Raw genomic sequence first — 16,321 nt, 5'->3', positions numbered from 1 at the left:
TAATGTAATTAAGCTGTAGAATATGGAGTTTAAACTCCCTTACAATGGGTTAACCCAACTGATTGTAGATAAACAGAGAAATTAGCCAAGGGAGATACCCCATTTCAATCTTGTCAAGCCCGCAATCCGAGACGATCAAAACTTAAAAAAATCACCTGCAACCACTTCAACCTCAACTGCTCCAGATTTCCATTTTGCATATCTCGCTGCCTGGGATTCCGATTAAAGCACCACTAATTCTTGCTAATATTACTTGATGTATATTACCTTCTCAAACTATGTTGAGGCAAAAAACAAAAGACCAGAGAACAATTCTGGATGCCGGCCCCCGCCAACACTTTCTCTGCTAATACCTCTCTCACCTTGGCTCCAATTGCCAATCTGAAAAGACCAGCATGCTCCATAAATCAAGCACTATGCATCGATACATTGAAACTGCCTTTGACCATCCGTCCCTATCCGCCCTGTTCATTTCAGTTCTACAACTACTTCCAGCTTTAAACTAGAATATCTTTTTCACCGATTGATGAGCCGTAAAGAGAGGCATGTAGAGCACTCCATGTACTGCAATTCTAATCAATTAAATCCCAGCTATGACCATTTCAAGAATACTCTCTTTTAGTATTAACAAGGAAACTTTTGACCCCGTTTTTAGTCGCATTCGGCATACTTTTATCTTAAAGTTGGCTTGTTATCAAGCCCTGACCACTGGTCACTAATACATAGCCTTCAATGAAGCTTAATCTGCATCCCTCTATTCACTTTCTCTCCATGGAAGCAGAGTTGCACGACATCCACCACCTCTGAACCTGCACAACCTCCAGTCTGTGCCAATTGCACTTAGTTAGTTTGATCAAAAGCATCATCAGACACATTGTCCGATGCATACATAACATTATCTTCTACATTGAGATCTTCAAGCACAATGTCACCTTCTTGCTTCTTGAATAGCTTGATCTGTTTTCCTGCAATAGGCACCTTGAGCACAATGCCATCAAGTTTGCATAATTGATATGTTGCATTATCAAAAACATGAAGCACCATATATGGTCCAAACCATTGTTTAACCATTTTTCGCATAGCAATATATTGATTCTCTAAGCTATTGTCATAAACAAGTACCCAGTCACTGTCTTTGATAGCATGAGGTCGTAGTCTGTGCTTTCCATCAAATACTGCTTTATTCTTCAACCTTGGCTCCTTAAGCTTCTCTTTAGCCTGTGCTTTCCATCAAATACTTCTTTATTCTTCGACCTTACCTCCTTAAGCTTCTCTTTAGCCTGTTCGATATCTTCTTGACGCCTCTCAAGCTAGCGAATATGTAGAGCAAGCAAATGTTATGTAGACATGCCCTCTTCCCATGGCATTATGGTCCAAGTCATAACCGCTTCCTTTGTAGGCATAATGGGGTTTTGCCCGTACATAAGCTCAAACGGCATAAGACCTGTAACAGTCTCTCATAGACATAATAATTATGTTGAGCTCTATCTAACTTTTTACTTTCAAAAGATATAGGTCTTCCCTCCTGGAGAAGTACCACACCAATGGCTTTATCACTAGCATCAGTCTCTACCACAAACGGCTTAAGTGGATCGACGATTGCTAGGATGGGAGCAGTGGCTATAGCTACCTTGAGCTATTCGAAACTGCGTTTTTGGGCTTCTTCCCAAGAAAAGGTCTTACCTTTTGCTTTAAGTTGATCCGTCATAGGAACATTGATTTTGGCATAGTCACGGATATACTGTCGATAAAATCCAACCATGCCTAAAAATATTTGAAGCTCCTCAACCGTGTTGGGATGTGGCCATCGAAGAATGGCAACGACCTTGTTAGTGTCCATCTTGATGCCAGAATAAGAGATCACATGACCGAGGTAATGTATCTCTGTTTTAAAGAAATCGCACTTGCTTTACTTAGCATACAACGCGTGAGCTCGTAGCTTTTCAAACACTAATCGTAAGTGTTCTATGTGTTCATCTTCAGTCTTACTGTAAATGAGAATATCATCAAGGAAGACCACAACAAATTTTCCAAGATAGGGACGTAAGACACTATCCATGAGTGTCATAAATGTAGCTGGAGCATTGGTTAGACCAAAAGGCATAACCAAAAATTCAAAATGCCTGAACCGTGTTCTAAAGGCAGTTTTGGAGATATCTTGCAGTAGGATACATACCTGGTGGTATCCTGAACGAAGATCTATCTTTGTATAGTATCTTGCCCCATGGACTTGATCAAACAACTCATCCACTCGAGGCAGAGGATACTTGTTCTTGATGGTTATCGCATTTAATCCGCGATAATCTACGCACATGCGCATAGTACCATCTTTCTTTTTTACCAATAGAATTGGTGATGCCCAAGGCGAAGTGCTAGGTCTAATGAAACCACGAGCGAGGTAGTCAGCCAACTGACTCTCAACCTCCTTGGCTTCTTTAGCCCTCATACAATAAGGTGGTTTACTCACCGGTTTAGTGCCAGGCAAGACATCTATGCCATGCTGCACATCATGTGTAGGGGGTAAACCCGGTGGTAAATCACTTGAGAACACATCACTATACTCCGTGAGTGAGTCAGCTTTTGCCGTGCAAAAGGAGAAAGTAAACTAGAGTTATGCTGGGATGGAGAATCTTGTAATTCTTGTAATGTTTGTTTTACAAGAGTTGCACGTTGCTCTATAGAATTAAAATTGAGAGCACTTTGCTCGTTAGATTTGTTAACACTTTGTTTATCAGTAAAATTCATTGCACTTTGCATACCATTACTAGAATTCACCGCACTTTGCTCTTGAGAATTCACAAGATTTGGAGACAAGCAGTAACACAAAAAGACTTCATCTATTAAATTTGCTTTTTGCAAAATAGAAAGCTCGGTTGTACATATAAGAGGTGCAGATGGTATATTTTTCCCACCAAGCAAAAGCACATGTTTACCATTGGCCATAAAGGATAAGGAGTTGTGTTCATAACTAGTGTGCAATGTGTTTCCTAAACCATGCAGCCACTCCCATCCTCAAACTACATCAGCACGGTCCATGTTCATAACTTGGAAGTCAAGGGTCATCGTATGATCTTGAACAATAAGCTCAACCCCTTGAACTATCGTGTCCCATACTTCATCATTCCCAGACATCTGCTCCACCACATACTTGTGAGAGCAAGGAGTCTGTGTAAGCTTCAATTTCTTGACTAGCTTATAGTTCAAGAAGTTATGAGTTGCATCATCATCCACTAAAATACGAACACATTTTCCGTTAATAGTGCCATGCATACAAATCAAACCATGGGGGCCAAAGGTGGGCTGCCACATTGAAGCAGGCACACAACACTTGTGCTTTTCTTCCATATGAAGAACCTCTACAGCACAATATTTAGAAGATGAATCTAATTGAGGCGTTGCACCGTGTGCATGGCCTTTTCTTTGCCTTGCAAAAGAGGACAATCTTTCTTGTTATGTTGGTCCGAAAGGCATCAAATTGTGTTTCTTTGCACGCTCAAAATCAGCAGTGCTGAGAGACCCACGCGGAGTATCTCGTGATTGCTTAGGCTTCTTAGCCTCTTGTGGGCGTGGAGAGGTAGATTGTCTCTTGTTCCTCTTGGAACGTGTGGGAGATCTACCTCGCCATTGGCTCTTAGCCACATTGATCATAGCAAAAGTATTCTTAGAGTAGGGAACATTTCCTTTCCTCTCTTGGCCATCATCATGTCTTTGTGCATGATTAATGGCTTCTTCCAAAGTTTTTGGATGTTGGGTCTTGACATGAAGACGATAGTCTTTGTCAAGACCCCTAGTAAAACCCCGTATCTTTTGGAATTCATCTAGACCTTCTAGTTTTAATATGATTTTTTGATACTTGAAAGGTACCGTGTGAGAGAGAGGCCAGTCATGCGGCATGCATCCCATGCTAACCAATTCTTATCTTCTTCATTGGAGTCCAAAAACTCTTTGGAGAAAGAAGCTTGAAACGTAGCCCAAGACGGAGGACGAGCATCTATTGGAAATGTCATCCACTACTTATATGCCTTGCCTTTAAGAGATAGATTTGTTTCCATAGCCGTCTTCATATCCGGGGTGTGTCTCAATCTATGAATATCACTCCATTTGTGTAAGAACGTATTGACCGCATCCTTGTTGCGATCACGCTCTTCCCCGTGAAACTCAGGAATGGTGATATTCTTAAGTAATGCATTGCTACCTTCTGCATCTTCTGCAACACTTGTCTCTTGGACTCCTTGAGTCGTGCGAGCTTGGTTCCCTTGAACCGTGCCACTTGTGGCTCCTTGAGTTGTCTGTGAATTCATAAATTTCACAAGTAACTCTGTAAGATTGGTAACATTTCCATTGAGTGCAGAGAGGTTTCTTTCAAGTACGCTTTGGCGATGTTCCAAAGTCTTGAAAGAAGTCATATCTACAAATCCATGATCTCCTAGATCATTATCATCATGCATATTAGTGTCAGAAGCACCCGTGGTGCCCTGATTTTGATCTACGTGCTCAAAATCAAACGTGTGTGTAGGTGGGATATCCTCATTGGCCATGATAAACACACACTAATGCAAAGAGAGAAAAAGAAACGACAACTTGTACCTTGAGAAATTGAAGTCTTTGTGTTTTGTATGCTCCGCGATTTGCGTTGCATGCGAACCTCGCCTTGCGGGAAGTTGAGCGCTTCACTTGTCATTCCTTGTAAGAACACCGTTGATGATTCTTCACAAAAACTTGTCGTTTTTGTGAAGGCTTTTCTTCACTTTGAAGCTACCTCCTTGAGGAAAAAAGAATTTTTGGAGGAAAACTTGCCTTCCTCCAAGAAGTGAAAAGGAAGGGTAAAGCTACTTCCTTGAAGTTTAAAGCTTTCCCTTTCCTTCTAGTTTTCCTTTCAACACAAGTAGACCATCTTTCCTCAACAAGGGCCAATAGCTTGATGGTAAAGTGTTGGCCTCTTACCCTCATGGGGTGGGTTCAACCCTCCTCCATGCAAGGGTTAAGTGGGCCTTTCTACGCGCGTAGCCAACGGAAGCCTTCGGAGCCTCGATGCTGTCGAGTTGTCGGTCGAGTTTGCCTTGGTCGTGTGCTGTGGAGGGCGTAGATGGGGCGGTCGCGGTCGACTGTCGTTGTTTGTCCACGCGTTGCTCGCACAGAATACTGCGCATGTCTTCTTTTTGCTGCACAACGGAGACGTCGCTGTTTGCGGAACGTGGGGGGGGGGGGGGGGAGCGGGGCGTCGCACGCACATGCAAGCCGCTTTTAGCCTCCTCCCAAAAATAGCTCGGATACCAGTGAAAGGATGGTGGTAATGTGTGTGCTAGTCTCCACCCAACCGTGCTATTTTATAGCCTCCCCCTAGCGTACACACTGTCCGGCTGTGCCGATGGCCTTGCCCATAGGACCCATGTCCTTACAAGAAGTTATCATTGACAAAACCTTCAACCTTGTAAGAGTCGAAGGCTGCCATCATGGCTGCTTTTCAAATGTTATAGTTCTTGCCATTCAATTTCTAATATGAGGGAAAGGTAGGAAGGATAGGTATGTTGATTGACTGGGCACCTACATCGGAGTAGAACTAGGACCAATCTCCCCACTCCTTGCGTACATGTCCTCCATCATGAACTTTTTCTCGTTGTACTTCTTCATCATGGACTAAGTTCAAATTAGAATCATCCAACCTCACCATTGAATGAGAGAACGGCATGTGACAAATCTACGACATGATGGATAAAGGAAAACCTTCAAATCATCCCACTATATTCAAAATCAATTCCAAAAGGGTAAAAAAAGTCAGAAAAACAGCAAACCGACTCTTTTACTTGCAAAATTTCAGCACCAAATACTCACACAAATTGCCGATCCAACTTGAGAGCACATCGTGTCCCTGATACCATTTCAAACATGCAGTGAAAAAGGGAGAATTGGGTGATGGTCTCATTTGCAACCAGAAGAAAATCTCCTCTCGAGATCGATAGGCAACAACATTTACCATTCATCGAACGGGCACAGATAGCCGATCTACAACATGACTTGCAAATGGGGGAGGGGGGCAAACGAGAGATGAAGTGTTAGAAATATTGGGAAGCTCGGAAAATGCTCTACCTAGTGCAATGAAACCCCACGATCCATAACTAGATGTCTAGCCCTAGTAGAATATATGTAATCACCAAAGTGACATACTACCCACATTTTATAAGGGAAAACGTAAAAAAAATTAGACTTTGACCCTAAGTAAGCCTAGGAACACGGGTCCCACCTTCTGGCAGTCGGCTACGTGGGCAACATAGTTGAATGCACGATCGAGAAAGTACATCTACCTCAGGTGTGGCTAGGCATAGCCACGAAACAATCCTCACTCCTAATTTCTTCCTGGGAGATACAGGTGCTACCATCGGACATGAATCTCAAACTCTAACATTGGCATTCTCCGAACGCGTTGGTGACATCAAAATTTTGAATTTTGCATAGATTTGCTATAGTTACAATAAGAAGAGACCAAATGTATAGGAGTGGTAAAAAATGTAAATGCCCATATTTTAATGCATTGTGGTCCATTGAGATTTTGGTGATGTATGTGGTGTTCTTTGAGAGTTGATTAAGCTTGCATTTCTGTGTATTAGTGCTGATTTTGGATGTGAATGTTGAGTTGATACATATCCAAATGCGGTGTGACACATACATATTCATGCTCAATTTTGGTACGCATAGCTGATGTGTATGCTCTTATGAATATTGTGGGAGATTATTTGGTCTCCTTGACATTTGGAGAGGAATTGACACAAGTATATGAATAATGAGGCTATGTTGATACTACACAACTAGATGAATCTTTGTGTATGTTTCTTGATGCATACTATATTGTTGATGTAGTTTACATCAACATGATATGAATGGAACTAGGAAACACTAGGTTAATTAGAGCAACATCGGTTTGGACTATTTGTGGTTGCATGGTTTAGAATTTTGATTGATTACTTAGAACAACATCAATTTGGACTATTTTGCATTTGGAACCATGTCAGGAGAATTTCAATTATATTGCTTGCATCTAGTTATCGATATGGATGAAATCATGTCGCTCCTCACCTTGACGAAAGTTGATGGTATAAAGTTCTTTGTGTGGAAAGAGTGCGTGCTTGATGCATTGACTAGGCTTGCTTTGATGAACCCTTTAAGTGGAAAGTCGCTAAAACCTAAGTCTATTTCTTATGAAATTTCGATAATTTAGATGCATTAACTAATTATACAATTGGATTGCACCCTATAGAGTCCATTTATGTTGATTTTATGCATGAGAGGACAACTCATGATGCGTGGACAAGATTATGCTTGATGTGTGGTCGTGTGAGGTAACTCTGGCACTCGCAGAGACTTGGTATGTTGGCATTGTGATCATCAAGGACACATTAGGTGGCGTTGTTTCATACTTATGAGCCAGCACAAAAGATAACAAAAGCACATTGTAGAGAAAAATACAAGGAGGTCTAGTAAGATACACGATAAGAAGAAAGACGATACAAAGGTAGAGGATGTTGTTGAATCTATTGGTCTATCCTAAGCATGCCTAGCCTTTCCCCCCATACAAGACAAAAACGCTTGTTGAATAGCTTAATTAAAAAGGCCTTATGAAGTGGTCTCAATTTTTGCGGGCTAGTAGGTAACATAAAGGAAAGTAATGGATGAAAATCTCCACAGAGCAGTAATTACAACCATAAGGGCTACCACTAATACAAGGTAGAGTCTCGAGCTCCATTAGAGCTCGGTCCCTTTTTTACCAATCCTGACCCACATTGTTCTAGAGCAGGCACATGAACTAGATGCACAAGTCTACAACATCCCAACTATAAGAAATAACGATTCTTGTGTAAATGGGAAAAATGGGAGAAAAGACAATGGAACTTCAAATTCTCAAAACTCTGCAGTGCAATAAGACTATTATTCCTCTATTTTTGTGTTCTAGAAAAATCAACCAAAAATTAAAGCCCTTTATGCAACGTTTAGAACTCCCCTAACCATGAAACAATTAATTTGAGGGGACCATATTGGCTTTTGTGTTCAATGTGGGAATTGCAATTGGAGCAAAGAATATTTTCGTGGTTGAGATGGAAGCATAGAAGTGCTCACATATTTTGCAACTGATGTTACTCAGTTACTCAAGAGGGTCAAGTTCTTGAAAGAAGCGGTGAGGTAGTTTGTCCAACTTGAGCAAGGAGGCAAACCTGAGGATGTCTCAAAGATTGTGTTTATGACCTTGCCAAGCGGATAGGGGGGCTGCTCGAGGAGATGATATCACAAATAAAGCCAAGGAGATCACTACCTTCATGGGACTACTCTAAGGTTGACAATCTCACATTTTTTTAACGCATCAGGTAGTTTTGAGTGATAGAGTGCACCCTTCTGAGCCAGCTTTTGTAGGGATATTGATGGACTTTTGTTCCTGGACCCCAGTTTATAATAGTGGCCCAATTTGTAGGCCTTGTCCAAAAAGGGATATATAGGCGGAGGTGCTTGATCTCATTAATCAAATACATACCTGCACTAGTCTTTTCCTTCCAAGCAACAAGCACTTGGTATGCACACACAAGCAATCTCGGCGTTCAAAGTGTGAGGATATTGTAATGTAGATCTTGGCCTTGAGAAAATAAAATTTCTTTAACACAATCAAAAACTTTATATTTAAGTGTTCACAAGAGCATTGCTTTGGCATATGATGCAACTGAAAACTCAAAAAGATGAACAATCATTTTGTTAACTACCCTAAAGATGTCAAACTTCCATCTCTTCCTTCGCAACATAAAATGTAGTCAAGTGTAGGTTTTAGACATACTCAGCATTCGAGTAGTAGCCTCAAATTTTTTGCCCCCTGGTGATAAGAGGTGTAAAGCCATGTCTTGCTAATATCAAGTTGTGTAATATTCTGCACAATGAGATCTATGAAATGCGAACTAGCAAACTCTGTAACAATCCACGCTTCAAGCATACAATCCCAGATTTTGAAGGCTTACCTCATTATCATCTTTTAGATAATGGCACCTAGCACCCAAATTGTATTCCCAACGATCTATTTCCGTCGCTTGAGATTGTATGTGGTCACTCTTTGGAACAAACCAGCACAGTTGCGCTTGATGAGCAACCAGGATTTCTATCCAAGAACCGTCAGTGCTTGGGAGGTTTGGCAGGCTACCCCGAATGATACGCAACTATAAGGGAGTAGATCCGCTCAGAGGGCCATCAAGCGGGCTTATAGTTGTGTATCCGGATGGCCTACGAAACCTCCAAAGTATCAAGGTTCTTGGATAGAAATCCAGGTTGCCCGTCATCAAGCGCGACTCCGTCAGCTCATTCCGCCCTTCAGTTGCTCCATAACAATAGGAAATCACCACCATTTCTAAAGCAAAAATTACTCCTTATAAATCCATAATGATTCTTGACGTGTCTAGTGTCATACAAGAATTCACACTGTAGTGTTTATTATGGTGTTGAGCCCATCTGTTTGGACAGACTTGGAAAGCAGAAGATCGAACGTTCCGTAAGTAAGCTCATTTCTGAGCACATATTTTATAAAGGGAGTATCTCTACATTGCCAGTATAGTTGAAAAAATCTACAAGAATTTACACAATCAAGCTTTTATGGCAGGATGTGCCGGAACTGCTGCAGCAAAATCTGGAGCATGCCCGTAAATGCCTTTTTCATCCTCTTCATCAAGTTCCAAATAATCTGCCCTTGCATTCATGGTCAACATCTGGCAAACCAACCAGAAAAGCATTGTGTCCAAGGCTAGAAAAGCGGCACCACCCATCAGACCAGTTTTTGCCGTGGGGCAATTTGCTGTAGTATGAATGCGATGAACGTGATGGGAGTTCTCCGTGATGATAGCCCACAATATGAGTCCTTCAGCTACAAAAAAAAGGGTGCTGCATGTATAATAGGAAAATTTGATTTCAAGCCTCAGAACGATTGAATCTTGCCTTGTTATATATAGCCAACTATGTAAAACTACATGAAAAACAAGGTTAAGAAGTTGCGACACTCACAAGGGCTTGCCTCCACGTGTGTGTGTGTGTGTGTGTGTGTGTGTGTGTGAGAGAGAGAGAGAGAGAGAGAGAGAGAGAGAGAGAGAGAGAGAGAGAACTTCAAGGGGGAAGAGAGAGAATTGAACTGCCTTGAAAACACAACAGTGGGAATAACTAATTGCGTGTGTGTGTGAGAGAGAGAGAGAGAGAGAGAGAGAGAGAGAGAGAGAGAGAGAGAAGTTAACTGCCTTGACAACACAACACTTAAGAGCCCCCATAGGCCCTCCAAATTGGAAGGGCCTTCAACAGTCGGAGGGCCATCTGGATTTGACACACAGCCCTGTAATGGAGCTTGAGGCGCAACAGACACCTGCTACAAGCCATAAACCTATCTATATTTGATAGACAAGCTCACAATGAGAATTAAAACGACCTCCGTCTTCCTGTCAAAGGCGATTGTGAGCTGTAGGGGGTGCTTGAAGGACCCCCAATCGAAATCGCAGGGCTACCTCGCGAACTCTATGCAACAGGTAATCAGAAAAGCGATTGAGGCTATGGGGCTACCACTAATTTTTCTGAAGGGCCTCCATAATCACCGTTAGCAGGCCTATGGGGGAGCCCTCTTAGGCTTAGGCACAGCAGGCCAATAACCGTCACGCCCTAGACTCAATTAATAACACACTAACATAGAAAACCAAGCATGCCTACCTTATTTGTGCATTACAACAAAGCTTGCAGTTTGAAAGAAGAAGAGAACTACCTGGAAATAATGCCGAATGTCACCAGCATTTTACTCCTTGCAAGCGAAACCACTGGTACTGCCTTGTTATTATATGCAAAGAAGACGGACGTTACACCTAACACTGACATGGCAGCCAGAAAAATCGCTGACAGAGCACCCAACGGCACATACGGATCCGATGGGTACACACAATATGTCAAGTCTCCTTGCTGTGTGGCAAAGCCACTACCCGGCTGTCCAAAGAATTAAGCATATGAGAACACTCTCTCAAGCACATTTGAAGCAGCACATAACGACAACTTATACCTTCTTATTCTCTGCTACGATCCCAAAAATAAAAGAAAGGAGTCCAGTCGCAACAATGGCAGATGTTAGGATTATAACATGACTGTGAGCCATGATGTCGCCTGCATAAAAAAGATGAAATAAAGCATAGTTATGGGCAAAAGCAGTCAAGAACCAGGAACCCTTATGTTCTACAGAGTTTTTCTTTTGACTAGAAAAGGTTAGCTATTGGGAAAACGTTATTGAGAAAAGGTTAGCAGAGTCACTCTTTGGACTAGAAAAGTCTAGCCATGATTGAAAGAGTTATAACTCGAGTTGAACACCGTCTCCAATTTGGAGGGCCTATGGGGGCTCCTAAGCGTTGTAGATTTATTCAGTGCTGTCCAATCCCTGTTTCATCTCAAGTGTGTGAAGTTCCCTTTGAAATTCACTATTTTAAGTGTTGCAGATTTATTCAGTGGTGTCCAATCCAATTGTTATTGTCTGTCAACACAATGGCACCCTTCTAACTACAATGGTATAAGAGCATTATAAGCTGTTTGCTTTTCCATTTTCAACTTTTGGGTCTTGCTATTGAAGAAGAAGCTTTTGTGTTGTTAGGTGTAGCGAAAGTGTTGATGGTGGTAGCTAAGGATGAGTGCTCCACATGTACACAAGGTTCCTTTTACTTAATAAGAGATGTGCAAAGAATAGAGAGAGAAGACAGAATGGAACTGTGAGTGAAGGTTCAGTGAGTGAGAGAAGACTAACATGGGCTGGGGTCCCAAAAAACCCCTTCAAGGGCCGCCCACTCCATTGCTTGAGTGGTATTTGCTTTAGCTTGCACAAATGCTAATACAATGGATCTAGATGTTGTGATGCTCATGGGATCATGCACAAGATGCATGATACTGAGAGGCTATGGGCTGAAAACTGAAAACCCTAGGCTATCTGGCTTGGATCTGCAATGGTATCGAGAGGCTAGCTATGGCTGAAATATGAAAACGCTAGTGTCTCTGAGGGCTGAGATCTGCAATGGGCTGATTGGCTTCCAAAACCCTAATGGGCTGAATGCTTGATGGTTGAAAACGCTGATGGTGAGGATGCTTGTGCTGAGATCTGCAATCGCAAGAGGTGTTGATGCTTGGGCTGAAAATGTTGAGGTGTTGGATCCGCAAAACGCTAGAGGAAAGAGCGTCTTTGAGCATGAACAAGAGAGTTAACTGCTACTCCAAAAGCAGGCACCGGTGAGGGTGATAACCTCACCTTACAGGTGCATTTTCAGCATTGGTTATGCGCATAGTGTCCCACTATCAGAGGACAGTTTCGGGATTGTTTAGGGCTGAAAACAGGGTAAAAACCAGTAAGTACAGCGAGTTATACTTGCTGTTTTTGGGCTGAAAACAAAGGGTTTATGTCTTTGGAAGCGAGTTCCAGCAGGGGGATTTGTTCAGGGCAAGTTTTGGGGTCATTATGTTGCCGAAATTTTGCCAGAACAGGTCTGATCTAATTGGATATCGGTGAAGATCCCTAGGACTCTAGTTTTGTAACTTTACCCTCTAAAGGAATAAAGAAATACCGAAAGGGGTGCCAGGTTTTGGGGCCTACAGGTTGTCGGCGTCTGCTCGGAGCATTCTAGCTTCCGAGCCGTGTGTGCTTTGAAGTGTTAATTCCCATTACAGGTTTTTATTTGCAAAGTTTCTTTGTGTATTTAAGTAAAGTAAAGTTTCAGGTGTGAGCCTACGTCTACCGCCCTACGGGCCGGTTTCATGAACCCTAGACCTGGGATAGCTTGTCCACATGCACATAGGGTTAGATGTGCACGTGACATCATCACTTTGTGACAAGAGGTTGCTTAGATTGAATAAAGTAACTAATTTCCCTTTGAGATTCTAGGGGTACTGATGTTCTCTGACAATATTCTACAGGATGACTTTAAAAAATGTATGCTGAATTGTAAATTATCTAGATTGAACTCATTACATATGCTCTTTCATCTGTGTATTGCTAGAGTAATGTAAGAAAGGGGCAATGTCTTTGGAATTTTGTCTGATGAATGATTTGATGAATTTAGTGCATCAAACATCTGTTAGAGATCAGCAAGATCTGAATGTGATGGAAGTGAATGTGATTCTAGTGCATCGCGATTTCTATCTGGATGAGATGTTTGGATACTGATGTTAGAGCATCAAGAGTTTTGGAAGGACTAGATCACAAGAGTTTTGGACTAGATCAGATGACTAGATTGAATGTTTACGCTTCAGTGTTTAGTGTGAACTAAGAGTTCGGTCTATGAAATGCATGCTATGTGAATGTATTGTCTTTGTTTGGGATAGTCATTGACATGTGAAACTGGCCAGTACACAACAGTAGAGGGCAGTACTAATTCAATTACCTATTAATTTTACACAGTGGATTGAGAGAGAGAACACAAATGCATCTAGCAACTAGATTGTCATTGTACACACAAAGACCGACACTCTGTAGGCCCCAAAGATTGGTGCCCCTTTCGGTATTTCTTTGTTTTGTTAAAAACAAACAATTTGAACCTTAGAGCAAACTCCCACCAAGCTATCCAAACCTGTCAAGGGCTGAAATTGTAAATTTTCGACCCAATTTTGGCTATTAACGGCGCCAAAATCTTTGTAGGTCAAAAGTATAAGTCTAGGACGGATTCCCTTGCATTTAAGAAGCTTTTTGGTAAGTCGTAAGTAAATTTCCGGGTTGTAATTTCTTGTGTTGTTCACTGACAGGTGCCCAAACTTTGTATAACCTCCCCAAGGCTTCCCTGAAGCTTCCCAAGTGCTATTTTGCTGAAATTCTCAGTTTTGGATCGTTTTGAGCGGAGCAAACAGGTCTATGAATGTCTTGGGACCTCCCGCACGCAATGGGACACTTTCCCTTTGATTTGGACTAGTTTTTATGCGAGAAAACTCTCTTGTTACGCAATCTATCATAATGGAACTGTGTGTACTTGTGAGGATTAGCAATTAGCTAATCTGGTTCTTGTTCAGAAGGCTCTTGCCTTGGAAAACGCGCATAGGACCCACAAGATTGTACATACTCATGTGAGGAGCCCAACTAGTGGGGTATTACCATGTGTGTGAGGGGGAGAGAGATGCACGAGAGTGGAATCATTGCGCTACATGAGACGAGGGAGAAGACAAGCTTTACATTCAAGTTGTGAACCTGAAAATTTACTCACAAGAAGTCCAAATCAATCCCCTCTCAATTTGAGCGCCCCCAAGCCCGGCCTATGCTTCTTGGGATATGAGTTGTCCAAAAGGTTGCTCTTTGCTGACGTGTTTAATTTGCCCCTTATGGTTCAGTTTCCTAACCACCCCTCCCAACTTATAAAGTTGTTAGACTTGCCGCGTGGCCTAGGTTCCATTTAGGCGCACACATGTTGGCTTACTCATCAGAATTCAGTCCTAACTAGCCCAACCTGTCATTGATTGACTGACTTGAATTCCCAATGTGAGAAACTGATTTTTGGCTACAACCGTTTCACACTGGCCATGCAATGCCCACTGGCATCTTTTCAAGGGTTAAGAAGCAAAATTAAATAAATAAAAGTATGTAATACATAGTTAAAGAAGGTAGCAGGAAAAATAACCCTCTTGATGATATACCCCCCCTTGAAATACTGCAAGCGACCTCGCTTACATGCCAATAATACATACTGACATCTCATGATATCACATATACTCTATGATGGGAATCTAAGATATACATGCTTTCGGAAATGTAGCATTGGACGAATAAACAATCCCACCAAACTGGTTACCACACATATATCAAACATGGTGGTGTACTCTCCAAGTACAAACTTCTGCACTCAAATTATGTATGGAAAAAGTACATAACAACTACTTAATTACTCATTTGAGCATCATAAACTATGCTCTCACATTGCTCCATAGAGCTACATCTGTTTCGCAATATGTCGCGATGAAATTGTGCATACGTGTGGGAGATTAGCAATTAGCTAATCCAAACCCACAAGACTCTACATAGTCGTATGAAGAGCTCAACTAGAGGGGCATTACCATATATGTAAGGGGGAGAGAGATGCATGAGGGAGCGAATCAACGCGCTACATGCGACAAGGGAGAAGGCAAGCTTTCCATTGAAGTTGTGAACCTAAGAATCCACTCCCAAAGTCCAAATCAGCCCTCTCTCTCTCTCTCTCTCTCTCTCTCTCTCTCTCTCTCTCTCTCTCTCTTCGAGCAGTCAGCCAGGGCGAGGGCGAGCAAGCGAGGACGAGGGCGAGCAAGCCAGGGCGAACAGATTTTTGGCGAGGGCGAGGCCAGCAAGCCAGCCAGGGCGAGGGCAGCCAGCTAGGACGAGGGCGAGCAGGCCAGGGCGAAGAGACTTTTTGGCGAGGGCGAGGCCAGCAAGCCAGCCAGGGCGAGGGCGAGGGCAGCCAACCAAGGCGAGGGCGAGGGCAGCCAGGGTTGTTACGGCAGCTAGCAGGCCCACTGTGTCTCTACAGCAACTTACATTGCTCTGTCACATCAACACCAGTGGCAGCTGGTGAGGGCCTTGACTCACTGCTCGCTTTGTTCTTCTCTCTCGGATGGACCAACCAGCCGAGGATGGTGATGCAAGTGGCTTCACCACCCCACAAATAAATGAAAGCGACATTCAAGCGGAGGAACAGAGGTAGTATACTCTCGCCAAGCTCTCTACGGGCACGGAAAACCGTCAGAGTCCAAGATGATTTAATGATGGAGAGGGTTCAAGTGATGATTAAATCCGAGCTCAGCTTTATGAGAGATGACTTCAGGAAGGAGATGTATGCAAACACAGAGAGTTATAAGAATTTTATGTATGCAGATATGAGGAAAGAATTGGATAAAGCGATGCTTGGTAAGCATGATGAGATGTATCTATCTGTGAAAGGGGAGATGCAGCTCTAATGCGGGCAGAAGTGAATGTAATGGAATGTATTATGCAGAAAAAGTTGGATGAGGCAATTGCAAGCTTTGAATCTTGGAAAACCAATGTGGAAAAGTGCATGAAGGAAAAGGATGCAGTGATTGAAGAGCTTTAAGGGGAACTTGCAGCTTGCAAAATTATGCCCAAAATGGAGGGGGGAAATCAGCCCTCGATGTTAAAGGAGCTCGAAGAAATTAAGGAGCAGGTGAAAACTCTACACGAAGGGGAAGAACAAAACTCGAAAGAGGCTTCCTCATGGGCAGAGCGCCTTTTTAAAACACAAGAGAAGGTTGACGAAGCAGAAAAATGGATTGAAGGTGCAAAGAAAGGGAAGGCCCGCATGCCAGAAGCCGCACAGACTTCTACCATCATCAA

General features: G+C 42.5%; 1 protein-coding gene across 1 annotated transcript in view; it reads right to left on the bottom strand.

The window, feature by feature from the left end:
- Positions 1–9,385: 9,385 nt before the first annotated feature.
- Positions 9,386–16,321, bottom strand: part of LOC147421235 (keratin-associated protein (DUF1218)) — a 40,508-nt gene continuing 33,572 nt past the window's right edge. Inside the window, exons 2-4 of the mRNA XM_086504151.1 lie at positions 11,048–11,148; positions 10,760–10,974; positions 9,386–9,900 (exon numbers count right to left, since the gene is read on the bottom strand). Of these exons, the coding sequence (XP_086360277.1) occupies positions 9,606–9,900; positions 10,760–10,974; positions 11,048–11,140 (603 nt within the window). The 5' untranslated portion in view covers positions 11,141–11,148 and the 3' untranslated portion in view covers positions 9,386–9,605. The remainder of the gene's footprint in view (positions 9,901–10,759; positions 10,975–11,047; positions 11,149–16,321) is intronic.

Source organism: Adiantum capillus-veneris, chromosome 28 (genome assembly GCF_014529385.1).
Source record: "Adiantum capillus-veneris isolate H3 chromosome 28, ASM1452938v2, whole genome shotgun sequence".
Classification (NCBI taxonomy): Eukaryota; Viridiplantae; Streptophyta; class Polypodiopsida; order Polypodiales; family Pteridaceae; genus Adiantum; species Adiantum capillus-veneris.
The sequence above is the reverse complement of the archived record's forward strand: the minus strand, read 5'-3'. Positions and strand labels throughout refer to the sequence as shown.